Here is a 17,962-nt window from a genome sequence, read left to right as displayed (position 1 = left end):
ATTATGCCTAATTTCCTTAATTTTCCCTTCTGTCAAAGCTATCTTTCCAGCTTGACACCTTTGTGTATTGTGCTGTTGCAGCTTGTTTGTATCCAGTTCCCTTCAGTACATGAGGTGGCTTTCCACAGTTCAGGTGGTTTCCTTCCTCTGTCACTCTTGCTCACTGTTGTTCTATCTCATCCCATAACTTGTATCATTCTCCATCCCTGGACCCCCGTGTACGCAAGGGAAGTCCTGGTTAGGCTTTACAAATAAAACATTAAACACTTACAAAAACCCCCCACCTTTATTTAAAACAGGGGAACAGTCTTGTCACCCTTCCTCTCTTACCAGTGGCAGTAAGAGGAGAAATACATCTCTATGTCTGATACTTTTCGAATGAGTGTTCCAGTGCAAACAATTGAATATTATTATTTAATTAAAACATTTATAAACCTGTCTTTCTCCCAGAAAAATGGGAAGGACTGCTCTTGATAGCATCTCCTGTTTCCCATTTATTCTAGATTTAGTTTATATACACAACCCCCTGCAGGTAGCTCCAGCATGTCCCAGTTTCTGCACAAAGACCCAGTCCCAGTCATTATGTTCCTTATTCAGAACAGGGTCAAGTTAGCATAGGGATACCCCTAACGCTTCCTCTGTAGCAGTGACCCACGTGAGGCCTTGCCTCTCTTTCTGCAGAGTCTGTAAACATTTCCCAGTCCAAGCAGCTGGCCTCAGTGCTGGAAACACGGTGAGCTGATGTGGGCCTGGTGGAAGGAGAGTGGGGTATAAAGCACCTCTGAGGGGACTGGGGGTTGTGTATGAAGGATAGAGCAGTGAGTCTCATGGGAAGTCAGCACTGTGGAGAAATGCTTCAGTTCTTCTGTCAGTTGTTTGATCTCCCGGCGCAAAGCAGCATTCTGCCGCTCTAAATCTTCACTCTCCTATATTTTAAAAAAAATCAGCATTTAGTTAGAGACTGCAGGGTGAAAATGTGGGGAAATAGGATCTGGACAACTTTAGCTGTCTTGGAAAAGTCTCTCTAACCCTTTCCTTTTATTACCCAAGTTTAGGAAATTTGAAGAGTTTTGTCTTGCTAAGAAATCAGACCCCTTCTTCCTCCCAAGGAGTGCAGAGTGACATTCATTGATGCAATTAATTTATACCCTACCTTTCTCCCCAGTGGGAACCTGGATTAGTTTACATCATTCTCTGCTCCTCCATTTCATTCTCACAACATCCCTGTGAGGTAGCTTAGACAGAGTGTTAACTGGCCCCAAGGCTACCCAGCAAGCTTCCATGGGGATTCAAACCTGGAACTCCAAAATTCTAGTCTGGCACTCTAACCACTCTGATTCACTATACAAGTTTCTGCTCTCCATTTTACAGCAATCCAGCAAGGTATGTTTGGATGAAGAACTGGCCTAAGGTCATTGGAGCAGCAGTGGCGTAGTGGCTAAGAGCAGGTGCATTCTAATCTGGAGGAACCGGGTTTGATTCCCAGCTCTGCCGCCTGAGCTGTGGAGGCTTATCTACGGAGTTCAGATTAGCCTGTGCACTCCCACACACGCCAGCTGGGTGACCTTGGGCTAGTCACAGCTTTTCAGAGCTTTCTCAGCCCCACCTACCTCACAGGGTGTTTGTTGTGAGGGGGGAAGGGCAAGGAGCTTGTAAGCCCCTTTGAGTCTCCTATAGGAGAGAAAGGGGGGATATAAATCCAAACTCTTCTTTTTCTTTATGGCTCAATAGGTCTTAGAACTTCCAACAAATGCCAACAGGATATATAACATCTGAAAACTTATAAAATGCAGTTTTTAAAAAAGAAACGTTGATTGACTCCCAAACATTTTTCTGTTAGGCAGTGCTGTGGTTCTTTTCTTTGCCGTTTCCAGCTCCCAAATAAGTCTTCTCACAGCAGGTTTACATGAGCTGAATTGCAACAGTTGTGTCGTGAGATTTCCAAGGCAGTTCAAGACTGATCTCTGTTGAGTAAAAGGAACCATCTCACCAATGGAGCTGGCATACAGCCCCACTACCTCAGACACAGTCACCTCAGACACAGTTCACATAACACAAAATCCCACACAGTTGCCACAGGTCCTGTCAAGCAAGTGTTCTCTTGTAGTTCCGTATTGGGCCCAATTTGGATCAGGGCCACAGCACACAAGGGGAAGATACTTAAGCCTCCTCCCATGCCATTTTCATGAGCTGAAGTAGCCCTGAGGCTTCACTGTTTGCCCCATTGTTGAAACCGATAGTTACACATAATTTTCCCAACTACCAACAGTGGCTCTTTGAGCCATTTCAGGTCAGGAAAACTGCACAGGCGGGAGTGGGGGGTGGGTGGGTGGGTTTAAGTCTCTTCTTTCTCTGAGCTGTCTGTGGTCTCAGTTTGGAGCTAGAGACCTGACTGGACACAAGGACTTTAGAATATGTAACCATCCCTTAGTCATAGGGTTGCCAGCTCAGGATTGGGAAATACCAGGAGAAGTTGGATGGGGAAACAGAAGGGTGGGATTTGGGGTATAATAATGTCATAGCCCACCTTCCAAAGCAGCCATTTTCTCCCAGTGAACTGATCCCTGTTGCTTGGAGGTCAGTAGTAATAGTGGGAGATCTCCAGCCACCACCTGGAGGTTGGCAACCCTACTCAGTCACAATAATGGTCCTATCCCTTGACATACTAGCCTCACTGGCTGGCAAATGAGGAGGAACCCCACCTTCTTTTCATTTAGAAATGGCAGCCACTCATGTTACCATTGCTAGAGAGAGACTAGGGCAGTGGTTCTCAACCTTCCTAATGCCGCGACCCCTTAATACAGTTCCTCATGTTGTGGTGACCCCCAACCCTAACATTTATCCACTTTACAGATGGAGAACACTGATGCAGAGAGTCTTAGGCGACCCCTGTGAAAGGGTAATTCGACCCCCAAAGGGGTCGCAGCCCCCAGGTTGAGAACCACTGGACTAGGGGATGGAGAAGCATTTTAATCTTTCCCTCAGAATTACCATCCTGAAAATTGCCACTTCTAAGCTGTTTTCCACCCTCCCCCAGATTGGAGAAAAATATGGCTAAAAACATGAAGTGTTTTTTCAGAGGGGAGGTGAATGGCACTAGGAAAGAGCTAACCCCCACTGCACAGAGGGCCCTTCCACACATGGGGAATAATGCATTTTCAGTCCACTTTCAATGTACTTTGTAGATGGATTTTACTGTGTGGAATAGAAAAATCCACTCGCCAACAATTGTGAAAGTGGATTGAAAGTGCATTATTCTGCATGTGCAGAAGGGGCCACAGAGAGAGATGGTTTCCCCTTCGAAATCATACACCCAGCAACTGCAATCTGGAAAAGAAACTAATATTTTAAAGTGATCATAGAACTACATGTAATGCATAGTTCTGCTGTCAGTGATCCTCAGGATCCCTAGACCAGAACTATGTTTCCCAAATGTCCCTGGAGAGAGGGAATGGATATTTTAAAAAATTGAAGCTTTTGAAGTAGATGTGCCCTGAGGAAAGGACAGACAAAGAAAAGGGTTGATAGCCTCGTAATGTTCTATTTTTAAAACTTCATTTTCCATTAGAAGCGTGTTTGTTTTATCCCATGACTGCTAGAAAAAAAGGAGACGGGTGGGGGGGGGGAGAGAAGAGACAGTCCTTACCCTATTTTGGCATATTCTGCAGCTTTATGAAACCTGTATTTTTACCACACCTCTGAGTGCTGTGTTGAAGGAGTGGTATTAAAATATGCGAAGTGGAAAAGGGTCTGTGTGGGTGGAGGTCACAGCATGTCTAGCTACTCTGTAGAATTTCCAGATGACTGACGTTTTTCCTGTAAACTCATATTCTGGGCAAACCCAGGCAGGGAAGTAGGCTCTGCATTGATAGCAGTTGACATTTTCAGCCCTCGGCAGCACTGCCTCCCCAGCCAGCAACTTATGAGAAATGACAGCAGCGTATTCTCCACCCTGGGTTCCCACTGCCTCTCGCCGAACTCTGTCGTGCACACATATTTCCTCAGCCCAGGCCACATACATCCTGACCTGAGAGAGCTCAGGCCTGGTGGGGAGAATGAGGGGGAAAGTCAATAACTGCCATTGAGAACGAGAAAAACCACCTGCCACAGGAAGCCTGTTACTGCACTGGAAGGAAAGTCTCACTTGTTTCTTTCAGCAGCTGGGGAAAGCGGCAAAACAGTGGGGAATTCATCAGGTTTGTGGGTTCAAAGACATATAGGACAGCCCTTCTTGCAGAAATCAAGGCAAGATAACAACGTGTATCTTTGTTATCTTAACAAATCCACCTTATGCTGGTTTAACTTTAAGGCTAAACTAGGCACGACATTTTTCAACGTTTTCTCTTTTTCAAGAGAACCCAGACACGACCGTTACACACTTACAATCAGATGGCGAGTTGTCGAAAGCTTTCACAGCCGGAATCACTGGGGTGCTGTGTGGTTTCCGGGCTGTATGGCCGGTTCTAGCAGCATTCTCTCCTGACGTTTCGCCTGCATCTGTGGCTCTCTGTAGATCCTCTGAAGATGCCAGCCACAGATGAAGCGAAACATCAGGAGAGAATGCTGCTAGAACACAGCCATACAGCCCAGAAACCACACAGCACTCCAGATGGTGAGTTTCCCCCTTAGTTTAGCAAATGCCAGAAGGTTCAGTAGCGACAAAAAATAACATACTGGAGGAGCTGTGATGTGCTTAATAATTCACTGAGGACTTTTGGGGAGTCCCAGGGATTCTTTCAAGGTCAGGGTAAGTAGAAGCTGGGAACAAACATAATGGCTTTGCTAACCTGTCATGAGGCAGCAACGAAAGAATCCAGAATCAAACTGATTTTAAAAATCAGAAGGAATAGGTTTCAGCTACATAGTGCCAATATGGTGCCAATATTCAAGGGCATGCTTCAGAGAAGAATAGAAATTCTTGGAAAGCAGGAATAGCAGGAAAATGGCATGCTGGTCACTTCATCTCTGGATTATTCATGCTGGAGACTTCCTTACATATGCCTCAAGAAGGCAATTTATTGAGAATAAGGTTGGGAACACTGGCATCTGTGTTTGATCATTGCATTTGTTTCCAGTTTGACTAATCATATCCTGTGCCTTTATGCCTTAAATATTCATTGATCTTTATCCATGGCAAATAACACATATATGAGGATGGGAATTTACATAAACTTCCAACCCTGCTTTTTAGCAGGTTACAAAGATTTCTGCCATGAACTTCAAATACGCTGTTCCTCAGGGTTTAGGCAGCCTCAATTTACCCTGCGGAATGTCGGAAAAGCAGTTGGGGTTTAATCCTTTCACTACACTTCGTTATGCTATTTAAAACACATCTTTTTTTCCCCTTTAGAATGCTAATAGCAGAGCAGGAGAACTTGTTTCAAGTAACCCACTCTACCTTGCCAGCACAGCCCTGAGACAAACTGAGGCTGCATGAGCCTTCAATTTGCATTATGTAGAGCTAGGCATGGGATCTTTATTTCTTCGGCCCTATTCCTACTTTCTAGAAAGAATGTCTAGTTTGGTCTTGTTGAGCTCAGTTTAACCCTACGATAGCTCAGTTAAAGTTCATATCTCTAAATTAAGATTTCAGACTCTGTGTAGTTTGTCAGCAGAAACTGTGTAAGTAGGTGTAAATACTTGAAAAGTATCAATATTGAGAGAAAATGTTTGTGCAGGTTTCCCAAATGGATTTTTACGACAGAAAATCACATACACCCCTTCCAGACACAGATGTCAGCCCTGCGCTAGCAAACTCCAGGAGCATAAGGAGTGGACACTTCTTGGCAGTCACTTCATGTTTTGAAGCAGGAATTGACATCATGACACTCCAGGAATTTCTAAAACCTCTATGGTTTTACCATAGAAAATTTTAGACATTCCCTGAATGTCATGACATGACATCACTTCATTTTTCTGAAACAGAAAGTTACTTCCAGAATTGTCACCCACCACACCACACCACACTCCACTTGAAGGTTGGGGACTGAAATAATCACTGGGCTGTCCCCTGCTGTTACCAGCTAAGTGGCAAGCCTATCTCCAGATGACACACCTATGTTTGGCCCTGCAATGTATTTGGTGTGTGGAGAAGCATGGATTGCAGGACTTCAGATCATATTTTCAGTTACCATTCCAAAGGCTTTGGAAGAATCTACAGATTTAGTTGAAGGAATCTAGAAGCTGGTGGGTGTACTGAAATATGATGTGTGTGATGGGTCGACTGAGGTAAAATTGAGCATTTCCTGAGGTGCCAAGATGAATCTGAGGCTCTTATTGTACCGGAAACCCATTTTTAGACAATTTCCAAGGACTAGATCCCATAAACAGAGGGCATCCTTTCAAACTGTTTACATGCATGTTGTGTATCTTTCCTAGGGTTGCCTACCACTGGCTGACAATCTCCAGAAACAAAATGGAATTGGTGATACTGTGGCAATTCTTCTGATTTCAGAATTGGAAGTGATGTTATGGTGCCACCTGTTGCACTAAGAATTTCCCAAATCTCTACAGACTGTAACCATTGAGACTTGGGAAATTCCTACAGCATTCCGCAACACCACAATAATCACTTCTAGTTTTGAAAAACCACCATGATATCACTTTGGGTTCTGAAAGACCAACGGTGGTTTTTGCCCACTATTTGCTCCTGCCTCTCCACAGAGTGACAGCAGGTTCATGGACTTTTGGGAAGGTGCTTGCCTGTCATAGCAAGCAATCTGGCTGCCCTACCTTTCTTGAACACAAGCCTGAGAAGTCCCCATAATCCACTACTAACTGCAGAAAAAGCTAAAAGTTTCCAGGACACAAGTGCATCCTTGCACGTCTGACTTACCAGAAAAAACTTTATGGGTTTGGCACATGGCAAAGACTTTTCTTTTCAGGTCTAGGCAATGGAGGAGAGGGAGTGGGAGAAAGGGTTGATTTTATGATGTTTTATTGGTCTGTTTTATTATTTTAAATAAATAAATAGGCTCGTCAACTACAGCTTGGAGAATTCCTGGAAAATTGGGGTTGGGGGTATTGGGAATGAGAGAGTTCAGCAGAGACGTCAGTCCATCCTCCAAATTTCTATATCTCTGGACAGCAGTTTTAATTCTAGGAGAACCCCAGGCCATACCTGGAAGATGGCAACCCTAATCATGACTGATAAGCAATCCTTTGACCAGCATGTTGTTTAGAAATAGTGGAAAATGCTATGGGAAAGGCACTCTCAGTCCCCTGAGTGCCAATGTAAACAATAAATAAGGGGTGTGTGTGTAATGTAATACAAATCCACATCTCTTTCTCCTTTCTTTGGAGATGGGGATCACCCTGCAAACACTTCTGACTGAAGTATAAAAATCATGGGTGGGGGCTGGCTTTTGCCAATTTGGAACCCCATGACTTCATGGACAGTGTCCTGCTGTCTACTAATGTTTTTAGAGCCCTACCCCTGGGGGATGTATGGGATCCACTTTCTGCCAGTTAAAGCCATTTTAGTTTTTTCCCTTTGTCTGTGGCCTTTTTCTCTCCTTGTGGAGTAATTTTACATTTTAAATCTTTTTTCCTTTTAAGGGCCAAGGAATTCCAGGTCTTTAAGGGCCTGTTCTGTACTTCCATGCCCTCAGCTGTCTTGTCCTGTCATCCCCTCCTCCAAGATCTTAGGAATCTGAGGACTGAGAGGCCCCCATAGTTGGTGAGGGCACTGTCTCTTCAGACTTCCTGAATCCTTGCATAAGTAGCAATAAAACTGCCCTGGTTTGCTGTGGTAGTGAGCTGCAACTAGTTAGGCAGGCAGGTGATAAGGAGACAATTTGTATTTTGACATTTGAAATGGCTCATATACATGCTTGTTGCCATACGTGCAGCCTTTTGTTTCAAGTGTATTTGCATTGAGTAGTGGTTTATGGTTCATCACTGAACTACCTATATGTCCTCTATTGGGGCTTGTTTAGAATTGCACTATAGACTAGGGTTGCCAACCTCCAGGCAGGACCTAGAGATCCCTCAGAATTGCAATTGATGCTTAGACTTCAGAGATCACTTGCCTGGAGAAATTGGCAGTTTTGAAAGGTGGATGTTATGACATGGCACACCCAACTGAGGTCCCTCCCCTCCCCAAACTCTGCCCTCCCCGAGCTTCACCCCCAAATCCAGAAATTTCCCAAACTGGATTTGGAAACCATAACACAGACTTGTGTCCTATTTGCTGGTGCTTATGTACTACTTGCTTATGTTTCCCTCATTATTTGCTGTCATATACCTTTCTGGTGTTTGTAAAGTCATGTTTTGTTCATTTATGTATCCTACGGGATAGTTTTGTGTATTCTGACACAGTGCCTTCTAATAAACAATTTAATCTGTAGTACCTTGGAGCTTGTGTCTTCCTACCGACAATTGTGTACCCAACAGGGTAGGAGGAACCTGTAGCAGCAGAGGTCTGATTAACAAGAGGGAAGGAATTCAGCAGATAGGTAACAGACAGGAACATTTTCCAACCAGCAGCTATACTAGCTGGCACTGAAAAGGACTGGGCTGGCAGGTTTGCTGGCTAGTTTGTGGAATGTTGATTCTATAAATGGCTTGTCTTGGTTCACTTTTCTGTTCTGTTGTGCTGCAGTATAGAAAGGTTGATAGATGCTACACCCAAAGGAGGAGCGAGGGGAAACTGTGCCTGGGGTGTGCACGCGCCTTTTGCCCCTGCTGTGGCGCCACTCACCCCACCCTGGAACGCCCATCGAAACGCCCTGGAACGCCACCGCCTGGCCACGCCTCTGGTGTGGCTCCTCCCAGGGCGTCACGCTCACCCCCCCTCCCTGTGGGCGCTATGCCATTGGCTGCACCTGCCCCCTTCCAGGTACCAGGCAGCATCTACAGTTGTCATCACTCATTAAATGCATGTGTCCTGCAACTGATATCACACTGAGGAATTACAGCTCCCCAGTCGATTCTGATAAAAAGCTGCATCCTACATTAGGATCATGGAATCACATGTAACATACAGTTCTGCCTTTAGGGAAAGAAACAGGAAGAAAAACTCACAAGCCAATGTCAGAGCAGGCAGAGAGGTGGGATAGCGGCTGGCTGCACTCTAGCCCAGTCTCATATCTAGAGCAGAAAATAAATGGCCCCCATTCCTGCTAAATGCTATGGTTGCCAGTAGGAAAGAAGGGCAATCACTGTATGCTGAATCTAATTGAATCACTTTTTTAAAAAATCAATAAAAATGTACACACCTCTACTTAAAATTGATTTTGGCCTGATTCAAATGAGCACCAATGAGAAGCTAAACCCATTCCCAGACTGTGGCACTTCAGACTGCAGATTGGGAGATCGCACAGCTGAATACTTCCCCATGGAGAAAAGATTCCCGAGACAAACATATTTGTTTATCCATTTTTATCCTACGTTTCTTCCAGTTTAGGATGGCAGCTGTTGCTCCCCCATTTTATTTCACAACCACCCTGTCAGTTAGTTTATGCTGATAGAAAGTAACTGGTCTGAGGCAATCCATGAGATGGCCAGCACTCTAACTGCTATACAGCGGTGGGTGTTAAAGAGCCACATCAGGGAAAATATCAGAGAAAAGGTTAAACTGCAGCTCTTTAGGGTTTTTGTGTATGTGAGTGTGTGTGGGAAGGAACATTAATAGGGCAGACTCCTTGAATAAGCATGAATAAACTGAACTCTGAGCAATATGAAGAGAAAGAAGGAACATTCCTTCATACAATCATGTGATCCTTCAAGCTACAATGTGAAGTGAGATGGTTTTGCCACCACATATCTTGTTTGTCTCAATATAGGCTTATCACAGGAATTCAGGTGAATAGATGATGGAAGCTCTTACCACATGCAGAGTATCAGCTTTCTGCGTCTGTCTTTGCCGGCTCTTTTGAGCTGCGATGCGATTCTTTTCCCTTCTCTGCACTTTTCTCATGTCATCAGAAGATTCCTGAAGAAAGCACAAATAATAAATGTGAAAGAGGATTGACATCTTTGTGCTTACTGCTGAAGATCCCATCTAGAAGGTCAAACTTGCTGTTATGTTCATGCTAGAATCAATGTAAAATGCTCCTTCACCAAGATTTAGAAGAAGAAGAAGAAGAAGAAGAAGAAGAAGAAGAAGAAGAAGAAGAGTTGGATTTATATCCCCCCTTTCTCTCCTGTAAGGAAACTCAAAGGGGCTGACAAACTCCTTTCCAGAGGTGGGATCCAACCTGTTCTCACCACTTCTCTAGAAGTGGTTACTAATTTTTCCTGAGTGCCGAGAAGCAACCTCCCTGCCCAATAGGGACTGGAGGTGCGTGTGTGCGGCAGCGCCACAGTTTGAATCTCACACCATCGGAACCTGTTATTAAAATGTTTGGATCCCACCACTGCTCCTTTCCCTTCCCACCTCATAAACACCCTGTGAAGTAGGTGGGGCTGAGAGAGCTCAGAAGAACTGTGACTAGCCCAAGGTCACCCAGCTGGTGTGTGTTGGAGTCCACTGGCTAATCTGAATTCCGCAGATAAGCCTCCAGAATTCAAGCGGCAGAGCAGGGAATCAAACTCAGTTCTTCCAGATTAGAGTACATCTGCTCTTAACCACTACACCACTGCTGCTCCTAACACAGAACACTTTCCTAACACAGATTTCTAAGTAAGAAACCTACTGAATTACCCAGTACATTGATTCATTTGTTCGTTTGTTAATTCATTTGTCTTCTAGGCCACCCTTCCCCAAGTGGGCTCAAGGTGGTTTACAATGGCCGATTACCCACTGGCGCTCTGACACACAATAGGACCAGAAGCACGTTGGGGCAAGAAATCTAGTCCCGACATGCTTCCTCTTTGCAAGGTATGTGCTTCTCACTCTCCGCAGGGAAACCGAGACCACTTCTGGCACTACTTTTCACACCAGAGCAGGGCAAGGGTGGGGAACAGCCTGCAGTGGGTAATCAGCCAATCAAAAAAATTAACAACATGATAATTAATGCCATGTGATAAACCCATGAAATTGATATAAAATTCTAATACATACAGCTAAACACAGTACCCCCTATCTAATATCTTCATCAGCCATGTTAGGAGAGGAAAAAAGGAGAGGGAAGGGGGCAGGGGATGCCAATATGATGGTAAACTCTTTCTTTCCTCAGCCATGGGCCTGGAGTTAATAGTAGTTTGGGCCCAGGCCCTTGAGACTGCAAGAAAGGCAGACTAAAAATGAATAAACAGAGATTATAATGTCAAAACTAAAGGTCAAAGGAGGGGAGTTGCTGAACTATGAGCCAGGGTGTTCTGCCAGAAAGTCCATCCGTGACAGCACCTGTCTACAAGAGGTTTTGTCCTCCATTCAGTTGACAAAGAGAATTGATGCTGATGTGGGAGTCCCGGTTTCTAGTCCAAACACATCTGTGGAATCCAGTTACTTTTGTATCTACTTTTCCAAAACCATTTTCAGTTACAGTAATTTCATAGTCTCTGCTGCTCTCTCTCCTGCCAACTGTTTCTCCCTTAAATATACACCTGTGTACCATGCCCATAGGCAGAAAAATTTTATCGGAAGTGGGGAGGGGAATGAGTATACGGGGGGACATCTATCACTATTTACTTTATTTACAGACCCATTTTCTACTTGAGACTCAGGGGGGATTACATGATACAAAGCAATGTAATCAAATAGCAGGAGAGATCTCTAAAGCAATGCAACAAGACTAGGATTACAAACATTCCAAAAGTGCAAAAAAGTATCAGATATGCTATGTCAAGCGATGCAGAAAATGGAATCACAAAAAAATGAAAACAATGCTGTAAGATCATGTTGGAATAGCATATACTATGGCATAGACTGCAGTCCTGTTCTCTATTAGCATTATAAAAATGTTCTTTTAAACACCGATTTTACATAGTTTGCAGAATTTAAGAAGTGTGGGAGCCTTTCTCCCAGTTAATCACACCTTAAACTGCAAATACAACCTTCTTTTCTCCATCAATTTTCTGTAAACAGCTCAGTCACTCAAAACAGAGTTTTCAATGCCTATCATACCATCCGTAGCTAACTGGTCAGAGTTCTTATTTTGTTTTGGAGTAAACAAGCTGAGGTTGTGATTCTCTGTACCTAAGTCCAGAGAACAAATTAGTTCTCGAAAGACTCTTGGTCTCTGCTGCAGTTCTTTGCTATGGGTTGTAATTAGAAACCTGTCCATTTCTTACAGGATTAAGTTATTAAACTGATGCCAAATTAGACTCCCAATATTCAAAAACTACAACCCTCCCCTGTGAATAAGATTCCTGTGGGGTCACATTAATTAGCAAAAGATTTGTGTTCACTTACCTCTAGGCCTAAATGCCTTATTATTTGTCTCCTGTCCTGTCAAAAATAATTTCTTCAGGAATAAGAGTTCTTCAGGAATATTGTGGAACACAGTCGTGTCCTCTCTGTCTTTTTCTTTGCTTCATTCTGGTCTGACAGGATTTTTACCCCTTCGCTACTTAATGGCTGATTACACAGCAGTTGATAACACCACACCAGCAAATTTCCTTGTACAGACACACAAGGAAGTTGCCGCACGCCTCCAGCTTTTGCTCCCAGCTTTCCCTGCGGAAAGCAGGAGCACTTCAAGCGCATGCCAGATGCCACAGCAGAACAGAGAGGAGGTACACTCCCCTGTCCGTAATCGGCCACTCTCTCTCTTTACTCCAACATAATTTTACTTCACTGCTTGCAGGCTTTTAAAATCAGGACTCTTCAGCCTTGCTCACTATTCATTCTGTTTTAGGCAATTGCATAGATAATTCACATTTGGAAATATTTATGGCAGGATTCATAACTTTTTGCCTCAACTCTTTTGGTTTTCCCTTTATTATTATTATTATTATTTATTTGACTTAATATACCGCCCAATCCCCGAAGGGCTCTGGGCAGTGTACATCATAAAATCACATAAAAACATCATAAACATCCATAAATTACAATAAAACAGCAGTTATAATATATCAAGATGGCGTCCTGTCTAGATCTAGTCCCTTTAGCGAGAGGGGGTAATGGTCCCGGTGGTATAAGGGGACCATAGATCTCAATAATGGATCCCGTTGGCATTGGGATTCCAACCTAGGGAGGGGGGGGGCACTCAGTGGCTGGTTTCTCCAAAAGCCCGGTGGAACAACTCGGTCTTGCAGGCCCTGCGGAAATCCCCAAGGTCCCGCAGGGCCCGGACAGTTGGAGGAAGAGTGTTCCACCAGGCAGGGGCAAGAGCCGTAAAGGCCCTGGCCCGAGTGGAGGCCAGCCGCATCATTGAGGGGCCAGGGATCTCCAGTAAATTGGCCTCTGCCGAGCGCAGAGGCCGAGCTGGGACATATGGGGTAATGCGGTCCCGAAGGTACGAGGGTCCCAGGCCGCGTAAGGCCTTAAAGGTCAAAACCCACACCTTGAAGATGATTCGGAATTCAACTGGGAGCCAGTGCAGACGGCGCAGCACAGGTTGTATGTGGTCTCGGAAGGCGCCCCCTGTGAGCAACCGAGCCGCTGCGTGCTGGACCAGTTTCAGTTTCCGGATCAAATGCAAGGGGAGGCCCGCGTAGAGCGAGTTACAATAGTCCAACCTGGAGGTGACCGTTGCATGGATCACAGTGGCCAGGTCTGTGTTGGAGAGGAAGGGAGCCAGCCGTCGGGCCTGACGTAGATGGAAAAACGCAACCCGGGTTATATGGGCCACCTGGGTCTCCATGGAAAGAGACGAATCCAGGTGGACCCCCAGGCTGCGGACAGAGGGGGTCGGCGCCAATGAGGCCCCCTCCCACACTGGTGGCTGGAAATCCCCAACCCCTCCCCCCTCCGACCAAGCCAAAGGATCTCCGTCTTCGATGGATTGAGTTTTAACCTGCTCTGTTGCAACCAACCAGCGACCGCCTCCAAACAATGCTGTAGAGCCGCAGGGGCGGTGACGGCTCCCCCCCTCCATCAGCAGAATGAGCTGAGTGTCATCAGCGTACTGGTGACAGATCAACCCAAAGCTACGTACCAACTGAGCAGAAATTGCATATAGATGTTAAATAACAATGGGGACAGCATAGTGCCCCTGAGTAAGCAATAACCACATTGAAGTGGGCACCTCCGGGAGGCTTGGTCCCCACACCACACTTGCTGACTTCGCCCCCGAAGAAACGAGGCAATCCATTGAAGGACACTGCCCCGGATCCCGGAAGCTGCCAGGCGGTGGGTCAAAAGGTCATGATCGACCATATCAAACGCTGCGGTAAGGTCCAATAATACCAGCAGCGCCGATCCGCCTCGGTCTAGTTGAATACGTAGCGTGTCTGTGACAGCGACGAGAACAGTCTCCGTCCCATGCCCAGCACGGAAACCGGACTGGAAGGGATCGAAGGCCGATGTGTCATCCAGGAAGCCCTGAAGCTGCTCCAACACCACTCTCTCAATTACCTTCCCCAGAAACGAAAGATTCGAGACTGGGCGGTAATTGGCCAGATCCCTAGGATCTAATGATGGTCTTTTCAAGAGTGGGCGGACCACTGCCTCCTTCAACCCACCAGGAAAGACTCCTTGCTCAAGGGAGTCATTGACGATCTTCAACAGGTGGGGTCGTAGCTCCGCCCGGCAGGTTTTAATAAGCCAGGAGGGGCACGGATCCAGAGGACAGGTCGTAGGTCTAACAGCAGCCAAGGCCCTGTCAACAGCGGCTTCAGAGAGCAGGGAAAACTGGGTCAAACAAGGACCAGAAGACGGCAAGGGAGCCTCCAGTTCACTTATTGTAGTCAAGGTGGCGGGAAGGTCCTGGCGGAGCGATGCGATTTGATCTGCAAAAAAGCTCATGAATGCCTCACAGCTAATAGTCAATTGGGAATTTGTAGAACCTTCTGATAAGGAGGTCAAAGTTCGGATTATACGGAATAATTGTGCCGGGCGAGAGCTAGCAGATGCGAGAAAGGAGGAGAAGAAAGCCCTCTTCGCCTCCTTCGTCGCCATCTCATAGGCTTTCATAAACGTCCTATAAGATGTTCGCGCAGCTTCGCGCAGCTTTACATAGAGAATTTACACTTGAAAGATTTGTGTCAGATTTCACACCCATCCCTAGTGCCGGTTGGATGGGAATGACAAATGATTGATGGGGCACTGCCTCCTTTTGCCCCACTGTGGCTACAGGCCTGCTCTGTTCACTTTCTGTACATTTTACACCAGTTTACACCCTTTCTATTACATTATTACCAAGAGGAGTAGTACGTCTCTATACCTGATTTTAAAATGTGATTTTTAAAATTGTCTATCAAGGGCAAACTTTAACCGCTCTTTAGAAAATCTAAGTACTTTATTCGTTTTCCCCAAAAAATTGTTTTCTCTAAAGCATGTCAATATATGCCCCAAGGTTAATGAATTTCTTTCCTGTAGATAAGGTCTAATCTGTGCCAAGAAAACAGGAGCTGTAATGCCACATAAATGGTTCACTTGCTATCACATTGCGGAAAATCATTTACTATGCTTTTTCTGCAACAGGATCTGCATGCTGTCTAAGTCCAATTCTGCTGTGTTTTAACTTCTTGAAATTCTACGTTGTTATTGCCCAGGCTCTCATTTTTGGCTTCATTTTTTGTTGTTGTTGGAGTTTACTTTTGAATTCATTCAACTCTGAATTCATAAAACTCTGCCATTCCAGCCCTTAAAAAGCCCAAATGTGGGGAATGTTCCTGTTCCCTGGCCCTCAATGCTGGTCCTCTTTCAAGACACTTCTGTGGCACCAAAGAAGATCTCAGGAGTTGACCCAAGTAGATACAACATATGGTGGAGTGCATCCAGCCACACTGCTCTGCAAAAACTGAAGCCTTCTTTCAAACCAACAGAAACTTCCCCCCAGATCTGTAAGCTGGAGGAAGGCTTGGCTTCTTAGCCTGGAAGAGAGCTCCAGTCTTTGCAGAGCAGAGTGCAGGATCCATCCTGGCATGAAGCAGTCTCCATCTTTTATGTCTGACAAGGCTCCTGTGCCTTTAACAGGCAGAAGTAAGGCAAATGGAGCCTTTTACCCGATTACCACACCTGCATGCCATGGAACACTTTATCGGTTGAATTTCTGCATGCCATGCTGTCATTCAGGTGAACAGGTGTACTGACAGAAAAAAATAGCAACCTAAAAAGGATCTGAGAAATAAATCCCCAAACCATACCTGTTTGCTGGAGGAAGATGAGTGGCTAAAACTGCTGGAGTCACTGCTGTCAGAGCTATGGGGCATGGCTCACAGCTCCCCCTGCCTGTGGACCCTCTGCAGTCCTACTTTCTTTGGGTCCTAAGTGACTTTCTTGTTCTTTGCCTCTGGCTTTGACTCGATCCCCACTGCTGCCTCTTGTACCGTGGGCACTTTCTCTACTGCTTTGCTGGTAGCTCTGCCTATATCCCTCTCCTTCCAGAGTCTGCACCTCACCCTGCTGTTATCAGCCTTTCTTTAAGTCTTGGGTGCTGTGGTTTCTCGGAAGCTGCGAGGGACTCGACTGGAAGTCACATGGGCGGAAACTCTGAAGAAGAAAAGTTGCAATGAGAAAAAAAAATCACCTCTGGGAAAATCAAAATAGTCTGCGAAAAAAACCCAAACAACTTCAGGCAGTTAGCGAGACAGTTTCAGCCACGATAGGCTCTGTATAAGGTGGGGAATTCACATGCTCAAAGAGAAGAAAAACAGTTCTTTTCAGATTTTTGTTGTTGTTCAATCATAGCAATAAAAATCTATCTTAAACCCTCTGAGAGTGCAAAATACAATATTCAGTATTTTCAATGTGAAAACAATTGATCATGTACACTACAAACGTTCTCTTTCTGTTTGTAGCCATAAAAGCCAAATGCTTCTGCTTCCATTGCAGTCTTCTCGTGATTGTCAAGTAGAAATTCATTTTTTCCCCAAGTTTGGTCTGCGTTCCTTGACAGCTAGCATGTGCTAGCATGGTATTTAGATCTCTATATAATAGACACAGGGATAGAGACATAGACAACATAAAAGGTCTCCACAAGCCAAACTAGATCTGATGTCTTATTTGCATATGATAACAAACCGGGGCAGAATTGTTGTGGGGGGAATAGTTTGCCCTTCTTCCCATGCAATTTACTTGCGGAGGAATTATTAATTTTATATGCTGCCATTCCCCTCACTGGCTCAGGGTGGCTTCCAATAGATTCTAATAAATACATAAAATCACAGTTTAAATACATTTAAAATCCATTCCAAAACCTGATAGTAACAATATTCAGCAATAAATACTCAAAACAAGGGGGGCGGGAATTGGTAGCCGGGGGAAGCAGGGGAATGGAAAAGTGTGGATGCCTCAACTATATGCCTGGAGTAACCCTGTGGAACTGCATTAGATCCTGCAGAGATCAGGCCGAAAAAGCCCTGGCTGTTGTTGGTTTGGGACAGGTAAGGTGCCAATTGTCTCACCTGGCATAGATAAGAAAATACTGAAAGATTTGAGGCCAGCCAAGCCTAAAAAACAAGGACTGTATATATAGGGATACAAGGCAATGAGGTATAAGAAGTTAGTTTGAGTATAATTTCAATAGATACTTCATAAACCGTTCATAAAGATTATTCATAAAGATATATTGTGATTATTTAACTGGATATAAAGGTAATAAACACACATATAATGAGAGCATGTCATAAACATTGTCCATGAGGCACAAAACCTGCAATAGTCATATTGCGTTCCAGTCAGTTGAAAGAGTCAGTATCTCCAAAATTCAATGAATCAAAAATATTAAGATGAATTGTGGTAGTAGACAGCGACAGCTCCAGCAAGTGATGAAGAAAACTACGGCGACAGCAGCCACATTCGCAGAACGTGTTGCGCGCTAGTCCACGTTTTCAACAGAAATTTCTTCAGTGCGTTCAGGTAAATCTATTAGAAATAGAGATTGAATTCTCTTATTGTGTGTTTAGCTAAGTAAAGCAGCATACAGCTTCTACATTCAGTGAATAAGAAAATACCAGGTGCAATCTGAGC

The 17,962-nt window shown here is 44.8% G+C and overlaps 1 protein-coding gene across 1 annotated transcript; it reads right to left on the bottom strand.

Moving 5' to 3' along the window:
• Positions 1 to 294: 294 nt before the first annotated feature.
• BATF (basic leucine zipper ATF-like transcription factor) lies at positions 295 to 16,408 on the bottom strand. Its single transcript, XM_048486391.1, has 3 exons — positions 16,138 to 16,408; positions 9,830 to 9,934; positions 295 to 926 (listed from the first exon to the last, which is right to left on the bottom strand). Exons 1-3 carry the CDS (start codon positions 16,201 to 16,203, stop codon positions 717 to 719), a joined length of 381 nt encoding a protein of 126 aa, XP_048342348.1. The 5' UTR covers positions 16,204 to 16,408; the 3' UTR covers positions 295 to 716.
• Between the last annotated feature and the right edge of the window lie 1,554 nt (positions 16,409 to 17,962).

The sequence above is a fragment of the Sphaerodactylus townsendi genome, linkage group LG02 (genome assembly GCF_021028975.2).
Source record: "Sphaerodactylus townsendi isolate TG3544 linkage group LG02, MPM_Stown_v2.3, whole genome shotgun sequence".
Classification (NCBI taxonomy): Eukaryota; Metazoa; Chordata; class Lepidosauria; order Squamata; family Sphaerodactylidae; genus Sphaerodactylus; species Sphaerodactylus townsendi.
This window is presented reverse-complemented; position numbering and strand designations above follow the sequence as displayed.